The sequence below is a fragment of the Doryrhamphus excisus genome, chromosome 7 (genome assembly GCF_030265055.1).
Source record: "Doryrhamphus excisus isolate RoL2022-K1 chromosome 7, RoL_Dexc_1.0, whole genome shotgun sequence".
In the NCBI taxonomy this organism is placed as follows: Eukaryota; Metazoa; Chordata; class Actinopteri; order Syngnathiformes; family Syngnathidae; genus Doryrhamphus; species Doryrhamphus excisus.
In genome coordinates this window covers 1,814,280-1,840,546 of record NC_080472.1, presented here as the reverse complement: position 1 = coordinate 1,840,546, position 26,267 = coordinate 1,814,280, and the positions used below count along the sequence as shown (strand labels likewise).

The following is a 26,267-nucleotide window of genomic DNA, read 5'->3' as shown; positions in this document are numbered from 1 at the left end:
CCGACTCTAACCAAGGTTCCGTTGTTATTTCCGTTAAACTTAAATAGCCAAAAAATTACCACTTCCACACGGATAGGGAGGATAATCCAGTCTCATCCAGACCCGAGCTCCAGTGGCCCCCAAGTAAATTGAGTTTGAGACCCCTGGTTTAAATGAACATTTCTTATTGGAGTTATTTTTTTTATATATATGAAACACACAAACAATAAATAATAATTGCAGATGTTTATTTTCTGGACAGTTACATCATCCTTAAACAAACACAATGATGACTTTGTCTGCGCTCTAGCGAAGCTAAAGCCATCCAGACCAATCATTTCACGCAAGCAAACGCGGGCAAGTAAGACGTCCGGTTGTGGTTTTAGTACTGGCGCTGCAGGTTTTTTCATGGGTGTGGTGGTCACAAGTGTTTCCTGTCCGGGCCTTACTGGCCGAGACCTCACTTCCTGCGGCGTGTGGCGGCTCCTTTCTTGCTACTGCAAAGGCGCAGGAGGACAAAATGTCAGATCTGCTAACGGATTTTTTTTAGCATTTGATGACAGGAAAGTGTCATAGCATGTGGTCAAGATAAATTTGCATATTAATGCATATCCACATAATATAAATATTTTTAAAGAAATGTTTACAAAACACGCATAGTTGTATAGCATAGCATTCTTACTGTTTTTGCAGCTCATCAATGCGATTCCTAAGGGAGATGACCTGAAAGAGAATATGATGACATATTTATTTTCATTTATTTATTCATGCTTTCTTCATAATCTTAACCTTTTGAACCTCTGTTGCAATTTTACCAGAATAAACTAGTAATATGATGTGAAAAAAATATTATTTTTAGGGATAGTCATATTATTACAAGAAATATTATAAAATATAAAATGTGAAAAATTTTGGAAAATTACATGAGTGGGAAGGAAGACTAAATTTATACAAATAATATGCAAAAAAAAATTTATTAATTCATTCATTTTCTATTGCTTATCCTAACAAGGGTTGCGGCAGGTGCTGGAGTCTATCCCAGCTGTCTTCAGGGCGAGCCAGCCAATCACAGTGCACATATAGACAAACAACCATTCACACTCTCATTCATACCTATGGACAATTTTGAGTCGCTAATTAACCTAGCATGTTTTTGGAATGTGGGAGAAAATGACTAACAATTATATTCTTAGTCGATTAATCTGACGCTTGTTTTACGATTAATCGAGTAATCGGTTTGGCCCCAGAAAAAACAAATTAATAGTCAAACAGTCAGTGGTTTTGCAACATTCATTTTTCTAACGCGTATCCTCACGAGGGTCGCAGGGGTCGCTGGAGCCTATCCCAGCTGTCTTCAGGGCGAGCCAGCCAATCACAGTGCACATATAGACAAACAACCATTCACACTCACATTCATACCTATGGACAATTTGGAGTCGCTAATTAACCTAGCATGTTTTCGGAATGTGGGAGGAAACCCGGAGAAAACCCACGCAAAGTCCACACAGAGATGACCGAGGGTGGAATTGAACTCGCGTCTCCTAGCTGTGAGGCCAGCGCACTAACCACTTCCCACACCGTGCAGCCATATTTTTATCATTACAGTATAAAAAAACCTGTTTACGACCTTGTATCAGAGCCCTCTAGCCATAAAATAACACCCCTATAGTCACTGTTACTCTCCTACCAGCCAATATAGTAGACATTAGCCAGCCAATCACAGGGCACATATAGACAAACAACCATTCACACTCACATTCATACCTATGGACAATTTGGAGTCGCTAATTAACCTAGCATGTTTTTTGGAATGTGGGAGGAAACCGGAGTACCCGGAGAAAACCGAGATGGCTGAGGGTGGAATTGAACTCGGACCTCATATCGCTGTCTCTTGAGCCTCTCGCAGTGGTCGTATTTAATCTCCTCCAGGCTGAACAGTACCTCCCACAGCTCCTGGGCCTTTTCCCTGTAAACACAAACCAGCAATTTTGTCATTTTTGCTGTTTTTATTCTTAAATTACCATATTTTCCGCACTATAAGTCGCACCTTTTTTCATAGGTTGGCTGTTCCTGGTGTGACTTATGTATGTTTTTTTTTTACCTAATTATGCATTTTTGGCCTTGTGCGACTTATATTCCGGAGCGACTTATAGTCCGGAAAATACGGTAGTTAAAAATAAATTACCTGCAAAAAATGCGACTTATACTCCGGTGCGACTTATGTATGTTTTTTGTTTTCTACCTAATTGTGCATTTTTGGCTTTGTGCGACTTATACTCCGGAGCGTCTTATAGTCCAGAAAATACGGTAGTTAAAAATAAATTACCTGCAAAAAATGCGACTTATACTCCAGTGCGACTTATGTATGTTTTGTTTTACCTAATCATGCATTTTTGGTCTTATACTATGGAGCGACTTATAGTCTGGAAAATACGGTAGTTAAAAATAAATTACCCGCAAAAAATGTGACTTATACTCCAGTGCGACTAATTGTGTATTTTTGCCTTTGTGCAACTTGTACTCCGGTGCGACTTATGTATGTTCTTTTTCTACCTAATTATGCATTTTTGGCCCTTGTGCGACTTCCGGAGCGACTTATAGTCCGGAAAATACGGTAGTTAAAGATAAATTACCCGCAAAAATTGCCACTTTTTGGCTTTGTGCGACTTATACTCCGGTGCGACTTATGTATGTTTTTTTTCTACCTAATTATGCATTTTTAGCCTTGTGTGACTAATACTCCAGAGCGTCTTATAGTCCGGAAAATATGGTAGTTAAAAATAAATTACCCGCAAAAAATGCAACTTATACTCCAGTGCGACTTATGTATGCTTTTTCTACCTAATTATGCATTTTTGGCCTTTTGGTCTTATACTATGGAGCGACTTATAGTCCAGAAAATATGGTAGTTAAAAATAAATTACCCGCAAAAAATGCGACTTATACTCCGGAGCGACTTATGTATGTTTTTTTTTTCTACCTAATTATGCATTTTTGGCCTTGTGCGACTTCCGGAGCGACTTATAGTCCGGAAAATACGGTAGTTAAAAATAAATTACCCGCAAAAATTGCCACTTTTTGGCTTTGTGCGACTTATACTCCGGTGTGACTTATGTATTTTTTTTCTACCTAATTATGCATTTTTAGCCTTGTGCGACTAATACTCCAGAGCGTCTTATAGTCCGGAAAATACGGTAGTTAAAAATAAATTACCCGCAAAGAATGCGACTTATACTCCAGTGCGACTTATGTATGTTTTTTTCTACCTAATTATGCATTTTTCGCCTTGTGCAACTTATACTCCGGAGCGACTTATGTATGTTTTTTTTTCTACCTAATTATGCGTTTTTGGCCTGTGCGACTTATACTCCGGAGCGACTTATAGTCCGGAAAATACGGTAGTTAAAAATAAATTACCTGCAAAAAATGCGACTTTTTGGCTTTGTGCGACTTATACTCCGGTGCGACTTATGTATGTTTTTTTTCTACCTAAACATGCATTTTTGGCCTTTTGGTCTTTTGGACTATTGAGCGACTTATAGTCCGGAAAATATGGTATATTTTTAGAATGGGCCACAAATGGCCCTCGGTCCGCATGATGGACACCCATATTTTATTCATGTTTCATCTTTCATGAGTTTTTTTTACCTCAAACTGCCGTCACTGAGATTGTCGATGACCAGAGGTTGGCACCTTTCTGCCAGGACCTTCTTCTTCTTTTCCCTTTCAGTCTGCTTCTTTCCTCTCTTCTGGTCCACCTGCCAAATTCCGAGACACCTCCACTGACTCTTCCATTTTCATTTTCAGATGTTTTGCTACTGCCAACAGAAATAAAAGCTAATAAATAATAACAACATACCCTCTGCAGGTGGCTGCTGAAGCCGGATCCCATGCTGGACAGGGCGATCTTCTTCTTGGCTTCATCCTCGGCTTTCCTCTGGGCATCGGCTTCCTCCTTTCTTATCCGCTCCGCCTGCCACATGAATATGAGCGATCGGTATGAAACTTAAAAAAGTGCAATCTAATAATAATAATAATAATAATAATAATAATAATAATAATAATAATAATAATAATAATAATAATAATAATAATAATAATAATAATAATAATAATAATAATGCCTTTTCTGCGTCACTTCTGTTTCTTGAGGAGAAACATGGTTTTGCTGCCCTCTAGTGGATTTTATTATTCTTACACCTTCACATAGCTGAATACATGAAGGAAAATACTCAAGTGCTGACAATCCTATTCCACTATTACACTTTTCCACATCAAGAAAAAAATAATCTGAGATTTTGAGAAAATTTTATTTTAAGGAGTATTTTAAGGAGTATTTTAAAGAGTATTTTAAAATTAAAAATTTAAAAAGATAAAAAAAATTAAAAAGAGTAAAATTAAAAAAATAATTTAAAAAAGTATTTTAAACAGTATTTTAAAATTTAAAAATTAAAAAGATAAAAAATTAAAGAGTAAAATTAAAAAAATAATTTTAAGGAGTATTTTAAAGAGTATTTTAAAGAGTATTTTAAAATTAAAAAGATAAAAAAATTAAAAAGAGTAAAATTAAAAAATAAATTTTAAAGAGTATTTTAAAGAGTATTTTAAAATTAAAAAAATTAAAAAGATAAAAAAATTAAAGAGTAAAATAAAAAAATAATTTTAAAGAGTATTTTAAAGAGTATTTTAAAGAGTATTTTAAAATAAAAAAATTAAAAAGATAAAAAAATTAAAGAGTAAAATAAAAAAAATAATTTTAAGGAGTATTTTAAAGAGTATTTTAAAGAGTATTTTAAAATTAAAAAATTAAATAGATAAAAAAATTAAAAAGAGCAAAATTAAAAAATAAATTTTAAAGAGTATTTTAAAATTAAAAAGATAAAAAAATTAAGGAGTAAAATAAAAAAAAATAATTTTAAGGAGTATTTTAAAGAGTATTTTAAAATTAAAAAATTAAAAAGATAAAAAAATTAAAAAGACTAAAATGAAAAAAATAATTTTAAGGAGTATTTTAAAGAGTAATTTAAGAGAATTATTAACCGTGATAAACGAGGGAAAACATCCCAATATTTTGATGACATCATTCCCAACAATCACTGCAAAAGTACAAAAGTGTCATCGTCGTGGTCCACCAGCATCGAGCTCAGAGACCGAAAGCGGCGTACCTCCCGTCTTGCTTGTCGCTCCTTATCCTTCTCGGAACGAATCCTCTGCTGCTCCGCTCGCTCGGCGCGACGCTTCTCCTGTACGTACGTCAGCCCAACGACATGATTAGATACCGGGCAGTGAACACAACACGGATATAAGAGCAGTTTGAGGCGTGTAAAAAAAAAAAAAAAAAAAGCTCACAATTCTTTCTTTAAGAGCGATTAACTCCTCTTCCTCCTTCTTCCTGCACTCGAAGTGGGCATCGATGAGCGACTGGAGCTCAATCAGGTCTTTGTTTTGACGTTTCTTCTGGATGTCCTGCAATATGTAGAACAATGGCGGATTATAACATACTATGGCTTCATTTTCCATAAATAACTTTATTTTTTTTGTTCCCAATAGTACCACTTTAATATTTCAATTCCATGCTATAAAATGACATCATTTTTCTAGTAAAAATTTGACTTTTTTTTCTCAGAATATTTTGACTTTATTCTTATAACATTGCATTTTTTTTTTCACTTTTTTACTGCTTTTTAAGCGATTTTTCCGACAATTTCATTCTTCCCTATAATTATGACTTTATTCTCATAATATTTGGACATTGTTCTCAACAATTTTTTCCACAACAAAATTTTCCAAAAATTGCAACATTAGTTATTATTTTGTTTTTTTTTAATAATAAAGAAAAATAATATATTTCTTTAAAATTTCAACTTTATGCTACAAAAATATTTTTTTTCATAATATTACGCTGTTATTCTCTTTAAATTAGACTTTTATTATTGTAAAATTAATGATTGTTTTCCCGGAAAAATAAGGGAAAATATAAATAAATAAATATGTTGTATGTAATATAGTTTCCCTAATTTTAATAATAAAGAAAAAATATATATTTCTTTAAAATTTCTACTTTATGCTACAAAAATATTTTTTCTCATAATATTAAGCTGTTACTCTCTTTAAATTAAACTTTTATTATTGTAAAATTAATGATTGTTTTCCCGGAAAAATAAGGAAAAATATAAATAAATAAATGTGTTGTATGTAATATAGTTTCCCTAATTTTAATAATAAAGAAAAAATATATATTTCTTTAAAATTTCAACTTTATGCTACAAAAATATTTTTTCTCATAATATTACGCTGTTATTCTCTTTGAATTAAACTTTTATTATTGTAAAATTAATGATCGTTTTCCCGGGAAAAATAAGGGGAAATATAAATAAATAAATATGTTGTATGTAATATAGTGTCCCTAATTTTAATAATAAATAAAAATAATATATTTCTTTAAAATTTCAACTTTATGCTACAAAAATATTTTTTCTCATAATATCACACTGTTATTCTCTTTAAATTAAACTTTTATTATTGTAAAATTAATGATTGTTTTCCCGGAAAAATAAGGAAAAATATCAATAAATAAATGTGTTGTATGTAATATAGTTTCCCTAATTTTAATAATAAAGACAAATAATTTATTTCTTTAAAATTTCTACTTTATGCTACAAAAATATTTTTTCTCATAATATTACGCTGTTATTCTCTTTAAATTAGACTTTTATTATTGTAAAATTAATTATTGTTTTTCCGGAAAAATAAGGAAAAATATAAATAAATGAATGTGTTGTATGTAATATAAGTTTCCCTAATTTTTTCCAAATTTTAATTATTTAAAAATATATATATTTTCCTGGTACATTTAATGTTATTTTCTTCTTGGTTCAGACCCAATTGCCTACTATGCTGCTACCCACTGGTGAGTGGATGAGAATTTCCTTTAATTTTCCCTTATTTAACTTTTACAAAATGTATTATTTTTATTTAAACATTATTTTAAAAAAAATTCTAAATATATTATTGATTGTTTTGTATTATATATATATTTTTATTTTCCCCAACTAATTTTCAAAAATAAATATTTATTAGACATTTAAAAAATTGTTGTTAATACGAGCAACTCAGTGCTACTCAAGTAAAAATTTTTTTTTACTATTTCAACTTTATTCTTGCAAATGTTCTTCTCGTAATGACGACATTATTCCCACAGTACTTTATTCTTATTTTGTTAAAAAAAAATTTTATTATTTATTACTTGATATTTTGACTTTATTCTTGTAAAATTACTGCTGATTTTGAAGTTGTTTCTAAACTAGACTAAACTATTAAAGATGGCCGATTGTCAACCGAGATACTTACATCAAAGTCTACTTTCTCCCCGTCGGGGATCTTGGGAGCAGTTGGCCTGTGGAGATGAATTACGTTATATTTTTCACTACCGGTTATACTTAATAATTAATACATCACCGCTACGGGATTCCTCACTTGAACTTTGGCTTTTCTTCTGAGTGATCGGCGTCAGGGCAACGTCAGGGAGAGAGAAAAAAGAGAGAGAGAGAGATCACACCGTTAAACGGACAAATATTTATGAAATATGAAATATGAATTCCTGTCGGTTAATTGTAGGGAGGGGGGGGGGATCCATGTGGAGTAGCGGAGTTACAAGACAGGGGCTTTCACACCTCCAGTAGTAGATTCCTGCGGGGTTGATACCGTCACTTGATTTTATTGAGTTAATTTAGTGTGTATTAGTCACACCAAATTTACCTCATTTATCTGAATTTTTTTTAAATTTTATTTTTTTAAAAAAACATACGTAAACACACATTTGACACCAAGGAGTCAAATTACTGTTAATCGATGTGCATGGTAAAAACCGGGACTGTTCATACGGTTCGTGATGAGTTTAGGGCAGCGATTCCCAACAGATTTGGGGGGGGGGGTCACTTAATTGGTCTAAAAAATTTTAAAAATTTATCTTTACTCATTCATCAACGTCAACAATGAAAAGTGACAAGCGGAACATTTTTAAAAATTGCAAGAATTGCAAGAATTAAAATTTTGCACTGTTGGATCTTAAGGAGGTTTTAAGTAGAGCTTAAAAATACAAAAGTTGGTCAAAGAGCCACAGCCTTTTAGGGGCCAAAATCTTGGATTTAGTGTCAGGTCTTTGAACCGCATAAGAATCTTCAAAAATCCCAAGTGTTAAGAACAAAAATTCAAGTTGTAGACCACCCCAAAATGTCCCGTTGGCTGTCCGTCAAGACATGGCACCATCGTTGATCCAAATTGGTCTAAAAAATTTTAAAAATTTATCTTTACTCATTGATCAACGTCAGCAATGAAAAGTGACAAGCAGAACATTTTTAAAATTAAAATTTTAAAAGAATTGCAAGAATTAAAATTTTGCACTGTTGGATCTTAAGGAGGTTTTAAGTAGAGCTTAAAAATACAAAAGTTGGTCAAAGAGCCACAGCCGTTTAGGGGCCAAAATCTTGGATTTAGTGTCAGGTCGTTGAACTGCATAAGAAAAAAAATTATTCAAAAATCCAGAGTCTTAAGAACAAAAATTCAAGTTGTAGACCACCCCAAAATGTCCCATTAAGTAGAGCTTAAAAATGCAAAAGTTGGTCAAAGAGCCACAGCCTTTTAGGGGCCAAAATCTTGGATTTAGTGTCAGGTTGTTGAACTGCATAAGAAAAAAAATCCTTCAAAAATCCCGAGTGTTAAGGACAAAAATTCAAGTTGTAGACCACCCCAAAATGTCCCATTGGCTGTCCGTCAAGACATGGCACCATCATTGATCCAAATTGATCTAAAAAATTTTTTAAATTTATCTTTACTCATTGATCAATGTCAGCAATGAAAAGTGACAAGCAGAACATTTTTAAAATTAAAATTTTAAAAGAATTGCAAGAATTAAAATTTTGCACTGTTGGATCTTAAGGAGGTTCTAAGTAGAGCTTAAAAATGCAAAAGTTGGTCAAAGAGCACAGCTTTTTTAGGGGCCAACACGGTGTGAATTTTTGAACTGCATAAGAAAAAAAATTTCTTCAAAAATCCCGAGTTTTAAGGACAACAATTCAAGTTGTAGACCACCCCAAAATGTCCCATTAAGTAGAGCTTAAAAATGCAAAAGTTGGTCAAAGAGCAAAATCTTTTAGGGGCCAAAATTTTGGATTTAGTGTCAGGTCTTTGAACACGGTGGGAATTGTTGAACTGCATAAGAAAAAAAAAATTCTTCAAAAATTCCGAGTTTTAAGGACAAAAATTTTGTCCTTAACACTGTAGACCACCCCAAAATGTCCCATTGGCTGTCCGTCAAGACGTGGCACCATCCTTGATCCAAATGGAGGTTGTTACTACTAGCGTTGAGCGCAATCCAATAACCATCAGACGGTTTGTAAGAAAAAAAAAAAAAAAAAAAAATTCAGATTCCAAAATACGGGACATTGACAGATGGAAGGAACATTTTTTTCCATGATGGCTTCCATCGTTGCTGGTATAACAACGAGATCAACCTGAGATGTTTTCCCATGCATCGCCATTATGATCCTTCAATGGAACAATGGAGGTTCAGGTTGTGCAGGGGCGTCAAACGGCTGTGGTACATGTGACTTTTTCAACTCTCAACAGTGCAAAATGTAAACATTTTTTAAAAATCTAATTAACCACCTGTTAATACAACATTTTGATTGTTGTGATTTGTTGGAATTCCGAATGAAGGTTGGGAAAGACTGGCTTAGATAACCGTTTTTTTTTAGATAAGCACTCCAACAAGGAAGTAAAAAGCAAGCACGGCAACGCAACACGAATCCAAAGTACCATCTTGATCTCCCTCCTCCACTGGCGGGACACAATTCATGCAAAGAAGAGAAGAGGCAGACATGAGTAGTTGAACCATGAGTAGTGCAGCGTTTCTCAAGCTGTGGGGCGGGGAGACTTTTTTTTTTTTTTTTTTTTTTCCTTCTGTTGTTTTGTCGTCACAGTAATACGTTTGAAAGATAAATACACATTAGGTACTTAAAAAAATCTAATAAAAAATCTTTAGATTTTGCATACCTTCTGCACACCAAATGTATAAGCAGTTATGGAGATGTTTGACTTGACTTGAAATTGGTGTAGCGACCCTCTAGTGTTTTTTTAATGTACATGTCGGTGAACAATCTATTCCCGATTTTTAATAATAACAACTATTTATTTTAATTAATAAATAATAATAGTAGTAGTAATAGTGTTAATGCATAACATCAATATATTACATTTATTACAATTTAAGTACTGAATTAATATATGAAATATTATTTTAAAAAAATAATAAATTTATATTATTGAAAAACAATTAATATGATTAAATTATAATATATATATTTTAACTATATTGAATTAATTTAAATTTCAGTGATTAATTTATCTAGTAAACAAATAAAAATTAATGACATTTTAAATCAAATATAATTTTTTAGAACTAAATATAATTCATAAAATACAACTGAATTAACAAAATTTTAATTAAATTAAGAAAATGAAATAACATAAATAAAAATGCACTAAATTAAATGTATTTAAATTTCAGGGGTATGCTAACAGTAGCTATACATTTAGCACTCAAATGAGGCGCTTTTAGCGGAGCTTTTCGGTGAATTCATTATATTGAACTAATTAAGATTAAATTAATATTGAATTAATTTAAATTTCAGTGATAAATTTGCATAACATCAATATATTGAATTAATTACAATTTAAGTGCTAAATTAATATATTAAATATTTGTAATAATAATTATTAAATATTATTATATTATTGAAAAAAACATTAATATAATTCAATTAATTAATTCACTATATTGAATTAATTTAAATTTCAGTGATTAATTTATACAGTAAACATTAATAAAAATTTCAAATAAAGTCATTTTTTACAACTAAATATAATTCATAAAATACAACTGAATTAACAAAAATTTAATTAAATCAAGAAAATGAAATAACATAAATAAAAATGCACTAAATTAAATGTATTTAAATTTCAGTGGGATGCTAACAGTAGCTATGCATCTAGCACTCAAATGAGGCGCTTTTAGCGGAACTATATTGAATTAATTAATATTAAATTAATATTGAATTAATTTAAATTTCAGTGATAAATTTGCACAAATTTGCAACATCAATATATTAAATTAATTACAATTTAAGTGCTAAATTAAAATATTAAATATTTTTTTAAATAATAATTAATTTTTTTTTTTTTTTTACATAAAAAAAATCACAATAATATTTGAAAGAGCAGTAAAAATAAAACAATCTAGATGAACATACCTTCCTCTTCATAGGCGTCTGCATGCAGCAAGCGTCCAAAAGCAAGAGCAGAACAGAAATTATTAGCGGTCACATTTGCTTCCTGACATTTAAACATTGCACCGCACATGACGCCCATTTACCAAACTGGGGTATTGGGTATTGGACAGTGGATAGTGCAAGCCACCGCATGTGTCCAATTGCTTTGAATGACAACACCCCAGTGTAAATGTTATGCTTGCCGCAATCTGCTTCTCAACCACTCACAAAAAAAAAGCGCTAATGCTAGAATTAAGGGAGTCGAACAAATGTCATTTACGTGATTAAATCAATCAATACAAAAAAATTTAAATTTTTTTTCATTTAATAAAAAAGCGGATTCGAGGCCTCAGATGAAACCATGTAAAGGATTTTATTCTTCTCCCTCTTTTAAAATGACATAATTTTTCTCGTAAAAATTTGACATTTTTTTTTCAGAATATTTTGACTTTATTCTTATAACATTAAAAAAAAATTTCACTTTTGACTGCTTTTTAAGCGATTTTTCCGACGATTTCGTTCTTCCCTATAATTATTACTTTATTCTCATAATATTTGGACATTGTTCTCAACAACTTTTTAAACAAATTTTCCAAAAATTGCAACATTAGTTATTTTGTTTTTTTTTATAATAAAGAAAAATAATATATTTATTTAAAATTTCAACTTTATGCTACTAAAATATTTTTTCTCATAATATTACGCTGTTATTCTCATAATATTTGAACATTGTTCTCAACAACTTTTTCCACAAATTTTCCAAAAATTGCAACTTTAGTTATTTTGGGTTTTTTTTATAATAAAGAAAAATAATATATTTCTTTAAAATTTTAACTTTATGCTACTAAAATATTTTTTCTCATAATATTACGCTGTTATTCTCTTTAAATTAAACTTCTATTATTGTAAAATTAATGATTGTTTTCCCGGGAAAAATAAGGGAAAATATAAATAAATAAATGTGTTGTAAGTAAAATAGTTTCCCTAATTTTAATAATAAAGAAAAATAATATATTTCTTTAAAATTCCAACTTTATGCTACTAAAATATTTTTTCTCATAATATTATGCGGTTATTCTCTTTAAATTAGACTTTTATTATTGTAAAATTAAAGATTGTTTTCCCGGGAAAAATAAGGGAAAATATAAATAAATAAATGTGTTGTATGTAATATAAGTTTCCCTAATTTTTTCCAAATTTTAATTATTTAAAAAAAATATTTTCTTGGTACATTTAATGTTATTTTCTTGGTTCAGACCCAATTGCCTACTATGCTGCTACCCACTAGTGAGTGGATGAGAATTTCCTTTAATTTTCTCTCAATTAACTTTAAAAAAAACATTATTATTTTTATTTACACATTATTTTTAAAAATTTCTAAATATATTATTGATTATTTTGTATTATATAATTTTTTTATTTTCCTCACCTAATTTTCAAAAATAATAATTTATTAGATATTTAAAAATTGTTAACGCTAGAATTAAGGGAGTCGAACAAATGTCTTTTTCGTGATTAAATCAATCAATACAATAAATTTCAATTTTTTTTTAATTTAATAAAAAAGCGGATTCGAGGCCTTAGATGAAACCATGTAAAGGATTTTATTCTTCTCCCTCTTAACATTTTATGCATATTTAATTTCACAATCATAACACACTCCAATGCAGAGAACTGGACAGACATTTTTTGTTGTTGTTGGAACTATTTGTTGTCGTTCACTCCAACAATGGTTCATGAGGGAGCACTTTGGGGTTCTTTTAAATTGAACCGGATTAAAGTGCCAAGTGCAACAGAGCCCCCCCCCCCCCCCCCCCCCCCCCGCGTAGTCAACCCACACACTGGATGGCGTTTTTAGTACTACGTTGGTAGTACTAAATTTTCTCCGCATTCAACATTTTGATGACTCTGACGGTGAACGGATAATGTGTGACTTAAAGCGGAGGTGTCCAAAGTGAGGCCTGGGGGCCATTTGAGGCCGGAGGCTGTTTTTTTTATTGGCCCGCAGAACACTCTACATATATAGTTTAATAATTTAATAAAAACATTAGAAAAAAGAAACGGCAAAAATGGAAACAAAGTACAACTATTAAAAGAAAAAAATTGTAAACTTACAAAAAAATCCATATTTTTCGAGGATAACATCATAATATTAGGAAAAATAATGCAATATTAGTAACATAATATTGATATATTAAAGAACAAAGAATGGTAACTTAACGAGAATGATATGAAAACATTTAAGCTGTAATTTTATGAGAATTAATTTTTTTAAAAATAGGAAAAAAAGTTACAATTTTAGGTGAATAAACTGGTTACATAATGAGGTATAAATAATGTCATAAAGTGGAAATATTAAAGAAAAAGATATTTCCAAAAAAAACAAAATACAGTACAAATACAAAATAAAGTCAAAATATAAAAAAAAGTTGTAATCTAATGAAAAAAAAATACTTTTATGAGAATGACATAACATTTTAAGGAAAAATAACATTATTTTAATGAAACATAATGTTAAAATATTAAAGAAGAAATATGTTTTTTTTCAGAATATTATAAAAAACAAACTTTTTCAAAACATTTTTGAAAAATGTGGTGAAAAAAATTTGTATGACTCGGAAAGAAGTTGTAATGTTGTTAGAATGAAGTCAAAATATTATGAATATCATTTTAGTAATGTGGAAAAAAATACAGTAAACCTCGGATATATCGGACTCGGATATATCGGAAATTCGCTCATAACGGACAAATAAAAAAGAACCGATTTTTCTGTAATGCATTTCCAATAAAAATTCATTGCATATATCGGATTTTTTTATAACGGATTTCGCCTATTTCGGACAAAATCTCCAGTCCCGTTCCGATGCATTTCCATGAAATTTCCCTGGCATATATCGGATGGCCGCATCGTGGCGCTCCGATTCGCCAGAAATCGTGACATGGCCGCTATACGACGTCATTTGCAGCGTTTGCAGCGTTTGCAGCGTTGCCTGCGCGTCCAGGTACATTGGAAACATAGTCAAGGAAGTGCCTTTTTATAACGGATAAAATCCCATTTACGCATATACCGGATATAAATCCCATATATGCTTAAAACGGACATTTTCCGGTATACGCATATAACGGATTTCGCTTATATCGGACAAAACCAGTGGGAACAATTGAATCCGATATATCCGAGGTTTACTGTATGTCCTTTATATAAAAAAAGTCTTAATATTGTTGTAAATTTGGGGAAAAAATTTGGAATAATGTCATTACAAAAGGAAAATTTACTAAGATTAGTTAAGAAGAAAATAGAAGTCTGGAAAATGAATAAAGAAAATAACTGCAAAAATAATTGTAAAATTGATTAATTGGATTTATTTTTTACAGGAAAAATTGATTTGTATGTTTTTTTTCCTGCAAAATTTTAACGATGCAAAAATCGAGATTCCGCTGTATTTTACGTTTGAGTTACCAAATACGGTCCCTTAAAATATGGTCCCTAAAAGCAGCGTGGGTTAATAACGTTGGTTATTCCGATTGGCAGTTGCCGACAGTCCGACGGAGCCGACAACAGAGCTGAGAGAGGGTAAGCAGGAGAAGGGTGAACAAGGCACCCCAAAAAGGGCCCCCCCCCCCGAGGCACGTACCTTCCTCCTCATGAACCACTTCCTGTGGCTCTGGTTCTGCCTCTGCTTCAGGCTCTACCTCGGGCTCTGCTTCTACCTGGGCCTCCGCCTCAGGGGCTACTTCTACTTCTACTAGCTCCTCCTGGGCTACGGCCACGCAGCATGCACCAAACCGCCGAGGAGAGCGAGGGTGTCGGAGGACGCCATTAATGAAGACCACAGACATGACAGAGCCATTAAAAAACAGAAGTGAGAGATCGCTTTAGTTACACAGAAGATGGATTGGTGAGCGAAGGATGGCGCTGCTGGGAAAAAAAAACAAGAAGAGAAACACGTGATGATGATGATGACGATGGGGAGTCATGTGACCTTATTCACACAGAGGCCATGTTGACCTTGGGGTCCGCCATGTTGTTTAGTATGACGGCGTATGCTACATCGATCCAAAGAGTCACTTTTAGAGTGACTTTGGTTTGAGTCGGACCTTCTGGAATAAATTTATGACGCTAACCAAGGTTCCACTGTTTAGATTTAGTTTTTATTATTATTATTATTATTATTATTATTATTATTATTATTATTATTATTATTATTATTATTATTATTATTATTATTATTATTATTATTATTATTATTATTTGTATGTATTGATCGACTGGGATAAATCACAAGGATGTACTGCCTTTTAGTGAGGCCATTACAGTGGAACCTCAGTTACCGTGTTTTGGTTTACATACAAAATTCTAACGTAACAAACTCGTAGCGTATTTCTCTCACAAAACAGGAAGTTGACACTCATTTCCAATTGTTTACTGCTTTTAAAACGAAAATTGTAAAATCGATTAATTGGATGTATAGTGAGGCCATTCTCAGTTAATGTGTTTTGGTTTACATACAAAATTCTAACGTAACAAACTCGTAGCGTTTTTTTTCTCACAAAACAGGAAGTTGACATTCATTTCCAATTGTGTACTGCTTTTAAAACTAAAATTGTAAAATCGATTAATTGGATGTATAGTGAGGCAATTACAGTGGAACCTCAGTTACCGTGTTTTGGTTTACATACAAAATTCTAACGTAACAAACTCGTAGCGTATTTCTCTCACAAAACAGGAAGTTGACACTCATTTCCAATTGTTTATTGCTTTTAAAACAAAAATTGTAAAATCGAAAAATTTGGTTTACATACAAAATTTTGCCTTGGTTTGCGTACATTTGCTGGTTAACTTGTGTGAATCCAACTCTAACGTAACAAAGTTGTAGCGTATTTCTCTCACAAAACAGGAAGTTGACACTCATTTCCAATTGTTTATTGCTTTTAAAACAAAAATTGTAAAATCGAAAAATTTGGTTTACATACAAAATTTTGCCTTGGTTTGCGTACATTTGCTGGTTAACTTGTATGAATCCAACTCTAACGTAACAAAGTCGTAGCGTATTTCTCTCACAAAACAGGAAGTTGACATTCATTTCCAATTGTTTACTGCTTTTAAAACTAAAATTGTAAAATTGATTAATTGGATGTATAGTGAGGCCATTACAGTGGAACCTCAGTTACCGTGTTTTGGTTTACATACAGAATTTTGCCTTGGTTTGCGTACATTTGCTGGTTAGCTTGTGTGAATCCCGCTCTAACGTAACAAACTCGTAGCGAGCGTATTTCTCTTTCAGATGTATTTCACTTTTAGATGTAAAATCGGTTTCATTAGATGTTGACTGACAACGTCCGAGTGCTGCAATCGCACGATTAGCGCGTTAGCGTCCGTACGACACACAGCTGCAGATATCTGCTGGAGAAGAGCGTAGCATAAAGAGAGGGCAGAGTAGTGTTTTATGGTTTTGGAGGGTTTGGACGTTGCTGTATGTTTGTCCACTTAGGCCACCGTACGAAGAGTACAGTGCCCACCAGAAGTACAGTTCTTCAGAACAGTTGCTGGAGACCGAGGAGCAACGTTTCAGCTTTCATTTTTATTTTTATTTTTATTTTTTTTAATTTTTATTTTTATTTTTATTTTTATTTTTATTTTTATTTTTATTTTTATTTTTATTTTTATTTTTATTTTTATTTTTATTTTTATTTTTATTTTTATTTTTATTTTTATTTTTATTTAAATGAAATAGTTATGAGCATAGAAAACCTGTTTATGACTTTCTAAATATGGTTTAAAAAATGATTAGAGCCCACTTGACGTAAAATAACACCCCTACAGTTACTTATACCCTCATATATACAAAATTTGGACTTTTATTTTTGTTAGAGTGCAACTTATTTTGACTTTATTCTCAGAAAATTGTTTTCAATTTTTGCTGTTGTTATTATTTTTTATTTAATTTTCCAACTATTTCAGCTTTATTGTTGTCAATTTTCTTCTCTGGACTATGACTTTATTCCCATAAAAATTTTGATTCTATTCTCATATTATAACTTTTAAGCTAATTTTAACTTTATATGTTGTTTGTCGTAATATTACAAATTGCTGTTTTCATAAATAATTCAAATAATAAATGAATAATAAATAATAAATAATAAATAATAAATAATAAATAATAAATAATAAATAATAAATAATAAATAATAAATAATAAATAATAAATAAATAATAAATAAATAATCAAATAAATAATCAAATAAATAATCAAATAATAAAAATAATAATAACAAATAAAAAAAAATCTAATAATAAATAAATCTCATAATATTATGGCATTATTCTTGTACAATTTTGTCCAATTTTTTTTGTTAAATATCCGCTTTTCCTCTTAATATTTTAACTTATTTTATTTGTATTTTTTATTTTCTTGTTAAAATATCTTTTAAAAATGTGTTTTTTTTTGGACACAACTTTTTTTAAGGTGTGTATCCAATCCAGCTCAATTGTTGCCGTTTTTTTCGGTCTGCAGCAAAAGCAAAAAAAAAAAAAAAATGGACTCCACAATCTGCTCATGTCATATTTCGGATAAGAAATATGACAAAAACAGAATAATCCAACGGAATTGGAGACTATGGGACACACCCCCGTGGCCTTTGTGTGAAAGACGTCAATGACAAACGCACAAAAGTGTAACAGATCACATGACAAGAAAAGAAATCCCAGTGAGCCTGCGAAGCTCACTGCCATTTTTTTGCTTCACCATGTGATGGAAAAGATCACTCAGAAGACCACAGTACACCCTTAACTTAGAACTATTTGACTGACAGCTGGGTCTTACTTTTTGGGACTAACCTACTAGACTTGAAATCTATCTCAAAAATCCAAAAATTGCACAACGACACCAGATGTCGGCGTCAAATACTTCAACTTAAGCGTGGAACCCAGATGCTAACAAATTAGTGTAGACCAGTTCTCGTAGCTTACAACCGATTCGGTCATCTTTACCTTCCTCGTCTTCGGTTTTGCAAAGACAGCATGAAATGGGAAAAACACAAAACATAAACATTTTTTTTACGAAACTTACAAAACTATGTGTGATATTTTGTAATGTGGTATTTTCTTAGTGTAATAGAAAAAAAAACTAACATTATTCTAAGAAACTGTATTGATGCCTAGGGTGATGATATCAATCTTTTTATGTCTACTTTTGTTGTTTTTTTAGGGTTAAAAGTCCAAAATATTTGAATAAAAATATTTCATGTACTTATTTTGCATTATAGTTATCTCTCGTTTATTGCAGTTAATTGGTAATGGTTTAATTTGATGTGAATGCATCCCATAATCAGTTCACAGTTCCACATGTCCAAAAGGAGTAGGAAGAAGCAAAGCTTATTAAATCCTACCCCTCCATCTGGTACTTTTACAATCAGTAATTGTTACATTTGTTCACTTCCTGCTTTCCTAATATAGTTTAAGTGATTTATTCATTTTATTTTAGTTTTATTTTTTTTATTTTAAAAAATTTATTATATTTATTTTATTTATTTTTATTTTTTGTCACGTACCAAAGTATGCGGTGATATAACCATCCAATGACTAATTTTAATTTTAATTTTAATTTTAATTTTAATTTTAATTTTAATTTTAATTTTAATTTTAATTTTAATTTTAATTTTAATTTTAATTTTAATTTTAATTTTTTTAATAATAACAATTTTACATTTGTCATTTTTCTATTTCTATTTTTTTATTTTATTTTTATTTTATTTTATTTTATTTTATTTTTTTTATTTTTTTTATTTTATTTATTTTAATTTTACATTTGTAATTTGTCATTTTTCTATTTCTATTTTTTTATTGTTTTTTAATTTTAATTTTAATTTTTAGTCACATACTAAAGTACGAGGTGATAATTGGTTCCAGACCAGACTGTGATAAGTGAATTCCTCCAAGTAGGATTCCTCATTTATAAATAAAATAGTTATGAGCGTAGAAAACCTGTTTATGACATTCTAAATATGGTTTAAAAAATGATTAGAGCCCACTTGACGTAAAATAACACCCCTACAGTTACTTATACCCTCATATATCCTGATATAGTAAACATAATTGGAGGAAAAGTTGGATCCCTCATTTATAAATAATAATTATGAGCATAGAAAACCTGTTTATGACATTCTAAATATGGTTAAAAAAATGATTAGAGCCCACTTGACGTAAAATAACACCCCTACAGTTACTCATCAGTTGACATGGGAACATCATCGACTCCTCGACTCGGCTCGTGACATCAAACGTTCCCAAATGGTCACTCACCCTCGAGTTGATCCCTGAAATATGAAAACAAGTCAGAAGTCAATCAAACGTGAAGACGCAGCTGCTTGAAAACCATCAGTCAACACGTGATTGACAGCGCGTCGTCCACTTACACTTCTTCGGTGTCCGACATGGTGACGGCAGAACTCGCAGCTGAGGGGCAAAGACAAAGAACATCATGTGACCGCCGTGTTTTGAAATAGCCGCTTCCAAGTCACCTTCCTCTTTATTTTTGTGTTTGGTGTGTCACGTTGTTTTGATGGAAATTTTTATTTTTATTTTTATTTTTATTTTTATTTTTATTTTTATTTTTATTTTTGTTTTTGTTTTTGTTTTTGTTTTTGTTTTTGTTTTTGTTTTTGTTTTTGTTTTTATTTTTGTTTTTATTTTTATTTATTTATTTTTATTTTATTTATTTATTTATTTATTTTATTTGTTTATTTATTTATTTTATTTGTTTATTTATTTATATATTTTTATTTATTTATTTTTTAATTTATTATAAAATTATAAAATAGTTATGAGCGTAGAAAACCTGTTTATGACATTCTAAATATGGTTTTAAAAAATGATTAGAGGCCACTTGACGTAAAATAACACCCCTACAGTTACTTATACCCTCATATAGTAAACATATTTACAGGAAAAGTAGGATTCCTCATTTATAAATAAAAGTTATGAGTGTAAAAAACCTGTATATGACATTCTAAATATGGTTTAAAAAAATGATTAGAGCCCACTTGACGCAAAATAACACCCCTACAGTTACTTATATCCTCATATAGTAAACATATTTAGAGGAAAAGTAGGATTCCTCATTTATAAATAAAAGTTATGAGTGTAAAAAACCTGTTTATGACATTCTAAATATGGTTTAAAAAATTATTAGAGCCAACTTGACGTAAAATAACACCCCTACAGTTACTTCTACTCTCATATATCCTCATATAGTAAACATATTTAGAGGAAAAGTAGGATTCCTCATTAATAAATAAAAGTTATGAGTGTAAAAACCTGTTTATGACATTCTAAATATGGTTTAAAAAATGATTAGAGCCCACTTGATGTAAAATAACACCCCTACAGTTACTTATACTCTCATATATCCCGATATAGTAATCACCTTCCAAGTCACCTTCCTCTTTATTTTTGCGTTTGGTGTGTCACATTGTTTTGATGGAACGGTGTAAAAATAAGATCTCTTCTGGGAATTCACCTGTCATCGTTACAGCAGGGGGGGTTCCATTGAAGTAGGATGCTGGGGGGGGGGGCTTTGATATGTACATTCGAGATAGGAAAATCAACCCAAAGTAGCTTAGTATACGCCGTCTTAGCTTGGTGTTATTGGCGATAAAACAAAATAATGTATCAATAATAAACTCGTTCAATACCAACCATTTTTTAAAAGACACCCCCTTCAGTACCGGCCATGGAACCTTCCAAAAAAAACTATTATACTCTCGTCTTTCATCAGAAAAAAAAACTTTCGTTCTACCATTTTGCGTTCTTTAATAATGAGCAGTAGAACATGGGTAAGTTTCAGGAAAATATCAGTTCCCAACTAAAAAATTTTTTTTTTTTTTTTTGCTTTTGTGACATACCTATGGACAATTTGGAGTCGCTAATTAACCTAGCATGTTTTTGGAATGTGGGAGGAAACATGCAAACTCGAGGGTGGAATCGAACTCGGGTCTCCTAGCTGTGAGGCCTGTGAGCTACCCACTCGTGCAGCTTAATTAAAATACAATTAATTAAAAATAAAACAAAAATAACATAAAAATCTAAAATTAATAACAATACACCTAATAAAAATGTATGAAATTAATTAAAATATTACAAAATATAAAAATAAAATTAATTAAAAAGTATAAAATACAAAAATAGTATAAAATTAATCACAATAAAATAATAATAATTATGTAAACAAACAAACAAATACAGTATATCCCCACACATTCACATTCTCGACCCAGATTTTTGGTACAAATTTTTGCAGTATATAATTTTTGCAGTATGGCATACAAGTACAAGTACAAATACAAGTACACTTGCCCGACGGGAATATCACTGATTGGATTTACTTGCCCCAATTTAGTTTTAACTTGACCCGGGCCATCGGTACATCGTTATTGTCGAACACTGGACTACGGACAAATAACATGTTTTTGCCACTACCTGTTTTCGCTTTGTTTTATTTTTTTAAAAAACAATAAATAAATCATCTGTATGACACCCGAACATTCATACCTCAGTAGTATCGTATATATATTGGATTTATATATCGTAAAATGATAAATCGTAAAAAAATAAAAATAAATTGGGAATCGAACTGCAGGGTTTCAGCCACAAAGCCATTGTTGGCTGGACTGAAGTGTGAAAATGTTCCTACACTTCATTTGGATGTCGAACACAACTTCCAACACCGATTCTATTTCCATTCCAGGGGAGACGAGTCGAGCCAGAGTGTCAGGATTTCTACCAACTGTATCATATTTGATATATAAATATAAATATAAATATAAATATAAATATAAATATAAATATAAATATAAATATAAATATAAATATAAATATAAATATAAATATAAATATAAATATAAATATAAATATAAATATAAATATAAATATAAATATATATATATATATATATATATATGGATGACTCCTTCACACTTTGTGGCGGGCACAGGTGCAGAGGACTTAAAAGGATTAGTTATGGATCATATTATCATATTTCCAGCCATCAGCTGAGAAAGCCAGTCCAAATAGCCACTTTAATCCTCAGGAATTGGACCGGAGGGAGGATCCTGTGCAATCCGTCAGCCAATCAGAATGCGCTTCCAACTTTGACTGACTTACAGAACGTCTCCTTTATGTGTGTGTGTTTGGTATCCAGTCAGTACATACCGAAACATCAACACTCTGTATATATTTATATATATATAAATATAAATATATTTAGTATTCAGACGCTTCGTTTTTTTTTTTGAAATGCTGAGATGCGTTTCAGTGTCTTCCGTGAAATCCAAACTCGTAGATGGAAATGCCAATATGAGATGTATTTATAGTCGGCCAACGGGACTTAGTATGTTATTACCGCATCAAAATCTCATATGTCACTCAAGTGACAGCCGCTGGGTTCACATATTTATTCATGTAATAAATATTTTTTTAAAAAATATTTACAATTATTGTAAAATTAATTCATGGAAGAATTTTTTTTTTTAAATTGGAATATTGATTAATTATAATATTGTAATATAATAATTATTTTGGTAATGTTACATTACATAAATTAATTATTATATTATTATTATTTTAATATTAATTGTAATAAATTGAATATTGATTAATGAATTATAATATTCTAATATTACCATTACCAAATCAATTATTTATTAATTGTAATATTATATTAGAATACTATAATTCATTAATTATTTTTTTTTTAATTGGAATTGTTGTTGGAATATTGTTATTATTTTTTAAATGGAATATTGATTCATGAATTATAATATTCTAATATTACCATTACCAAATTAATTATTATATTATTATATTATTATTAATTGTAATAAATGGAATATTGATTAATGATTTTTAATATTCTAATATTATCATTACCAAATCAATTATTTATTAATTGTAATATTATATTAGAATATTATAATTCATTAATTAATTTTTAATTGGAATTGTTGTTAAAATATTGTTATTATTTTTTAAATGGAATATTGATTAATGAATTGTAATATTCTAATATTACCATTACCAAATTAATTATTTATTAATTGTGATATTATATTAGAATATTATAATTACCATTACCAAATTATTTATTTATTAATTGTAATATTATATTAGAATATTATAATTCATTAATCAATATTCCATTAAAAATAATAACAATATTCCAACAACAATTCCAATTAAAAAAAATAATTAATGAATTATAATATTCTAATATAATATTACAATTAATAAATAATTGATTTGGTAATGGTAATATTAGAATAATAAAATAATAAAATAATAATAAAATGGTAAAATTAATTATTATATTATTATATTATTATTAATTGTAATAAATGGAATATTGATTAATGAATTATAATATTCTAATATTACCATTATCAAATCAATTATTTATTAATTGTAATATTATTATTATTATATTAGAATATTATAATTCATTAATCAACATTCCATTTATTACAATTAATAATAATATAGTAATAATATAAATAATTTTACCATTTTATGACCATTACCAAATTAATTATTTATTAATTGTAATATTATATTGGAATATTATAATTCATGAATCAATATTCCATTTAAAAAATAAAATATTAAAAAATAACAATAATTCCAACAACAACTCCAATTAAAAAAAATATCTTCCATGAATTAATTTTACAATACTTTTACAATATTTTACAATACGCTTCGTTTTTTTTTTTCGAAATGCTGAGATGCGTTTCAGTGTCTTCCGTGAAATCCAAAGTCGTAGATGGAAATGCCAATATGAGATGTATTTATAGTCGGCCAAACGGGACTTAGTATGTTATTACCGCATCAAAATCTCATATGTCACTCAAGTGACAGCCGGGTTATATTCATATTCATATTGGGCATTCCATATCATGGTTCCGATATGGTACGTCCCAAATGTGCAAGTGATGAGAATGTAATACTTGTTATTGGGCTTCAATCAAGTAGAAATCCCTTTTCCCATCCGCCGGCGTAGAACCTGAGACCTGTTGCTAAATCCGTGAACACACACGGGCCTGGTGTGCAGATGTTCCGGGTACAAGCTTTGCCCGCATTGCTGTCGTGCTAAAGAGCCAGTCCGTTTCGGAAGAAACTCGGAGTACCGTGAGGGAATGATGTCGGAAAAAGAGAGAGAGATAAGGACCGTCGGGATTTTTTTTTTTTTTTAGCATCTCGAGTATTCAAGCTTAGGAAAAGATGCATGTTCGTTATTGAAGACGCTGAATTGTCGATATTTTTTTTTGGGGGGGGGGGGGTGATCTCAGCTCATCTATGGGTCCTAATGTGGCGTAGAAAATGGCATAGAAACCCATTTAAAAAAATATTTATACATTTTATTATTATAAGAAATAAAGTATTTTTAATGAAATAAATATTGTTTGTTATTGTAAAAGTATTGTAAAATTAATTAATTCATAAGTCATAATTCATTCATTCATAATTCCATTTTTTAAATTGGAATTGTTGTTGGAATATTGTTATTATTTTTAAAATGGAATATTGATTAATGAATTATAATATTCTAATATAATATTACAATTAATAAATAATTACTTTGCTAATGGTTACCATTACCAAATTAATTATTTATTAATTGTAATAAATGGAATATTGATTAATGAATTATAATATTCTAATATAATATTACAATTAATAAATAATTACTTTGCTAATGGTTACCATTACCAAATTAATTATTTATTAATTGTAATAAATGGAATATTGATTAATGAATTATGGAAGATTTTTTTTTTACATTGGAATTGTTGTTGGAATATTATTATTTTCATTTTATTTTATTTATTATATTACAATGAATAAATAATTGATTTGGTAATGGTAATATTAGAATATTATAATTCATTAATCAATATTCCATTTAAAAAATAATAATATTCCAACAACAATTCCAATAAAAAATATTCCATGAATTAATTTTACAATACTTTTACAATATTTTACAATATTCAATACTTTTATAATATTCTAATATTACCATTACCAAATCAATTATTTATTAATTGTAATATTATATTAGAATATTATAATTCATTCATCAATATTCCATTTAAAAAATAATAACAATATTCCAACAACAATTCCATTAAAAAAAATCCATGAATTAATTTTACAATACTTTTACAATATTTTACAATATTCAATACTTTTATAATATTCTAATATTACCATTACCCAATCAGTTATTTCTTAATTGTAATATTATATTAGAATATTATAATTCATTAATGGATATTAATCAATAATGGTAACCATTACCAAATGAATTATTTATCAATTGTAATATTATATTAGAATATTATAATTCATGAATCAATATTCCAGTCAAATGTATTCATATTAATTAATCATATTATTAAATTAAAGAAAGTAAATATTTTAATGACATACATATTTTTTTTATTTTATTTACTGTGTTTTTAAAAAAAAAATCATGAAAGATATTATTGGTGTTACATTTTGAAATTTTGAAAAAAAATGTATATTAATATGAATGTTTATTATGTGTTCATATTAATATTTGAACTAATTCGTAATCACGTAAAATTCCATATTTCAAATGAAGCATCGGCCCTGAGATCAGAAGATCAGAAGATCATCAAATGATGCAAATTTCGGCGATATCGTTATCACAACCGCATTTATCATATCAAAAATAAAAATCAATCTTTCTACGGCATATTTCATATTTCATGAATTGTGTGTGTGGCGGTCCGCTTACCTCCGTGAGGAAGAGAAGAAGCTCCTGTGAAGATGAAGGTGTGCACAATCTGCTGTCCCCCAACTCCGAGAATATGTCCTTGTGTTCCACTGATACTTGAGCTTATCTGGCCCTTATTGGCTGTGGGATGACAGTGAGGTGTGTG

The 26,267-nt window shown here is 29.7% G+C and overlaps 2 protein-coding genes across 9 annotated transcripts in view; one reads left to right on the top strand and one right to left on the bottom strand.

The window, feature by feature from the left end:
• LOC131132146 (mucin-2-like) overlaps nt 1–26,267 on the top strand; it is a 49,715-nt gene that overhangs the window by 727 nt on the left and 22,721 nt on the right. The window lies entirely within an intron of this gene.
• On the bottom strand, nt 211–26,267 carry LOC131132147 (troponin T, fast skeletal muscle-like). 8 transcript variants are annotated; one of them, XM_058077496.1, is made up of 16 exons: nt 26,123–26,267; nt 19,722–19,761; nt 19,609–19,622; nt 18,277–18,306; nt 14,942–15,067; nt 11,289–11,306; nt 9,796–9,816; nt 7,456–7,474; nt 7,330–7,375; nt 5,329–5,445; nt 5,145–5,222; nt 3,839–3,952; nt 3,628–3,737; nt 1,855–1,945; nt 662–702; nt 211–476 (listed from the first exon to the last, which is right to left on the bottom strand). In XM_058077496.1, the coding sequence occupies exons 2-16, from the start codon at nt 19,739–19,741 to the stop codon at nt 440–442; spliced, it is 882 nt and encodes a 293-aa protein (XP_057933479.1). In that variant the 5' UTR covers nt 19,742–19,761; nt 26,123–26,267; the 3' UTR covers nt 211–439. The 8 variants fall into 8 exon arrangements, with proteins under 8 accessions (XP_057933479.1, XP_057933480.1, XP_057933481.1 ...); XM_058077497.1 differs by having other exon boundaries at nt 7,456–7,471; XM_058077498.1 differs by lacking the exon at nt 9,796–9,816.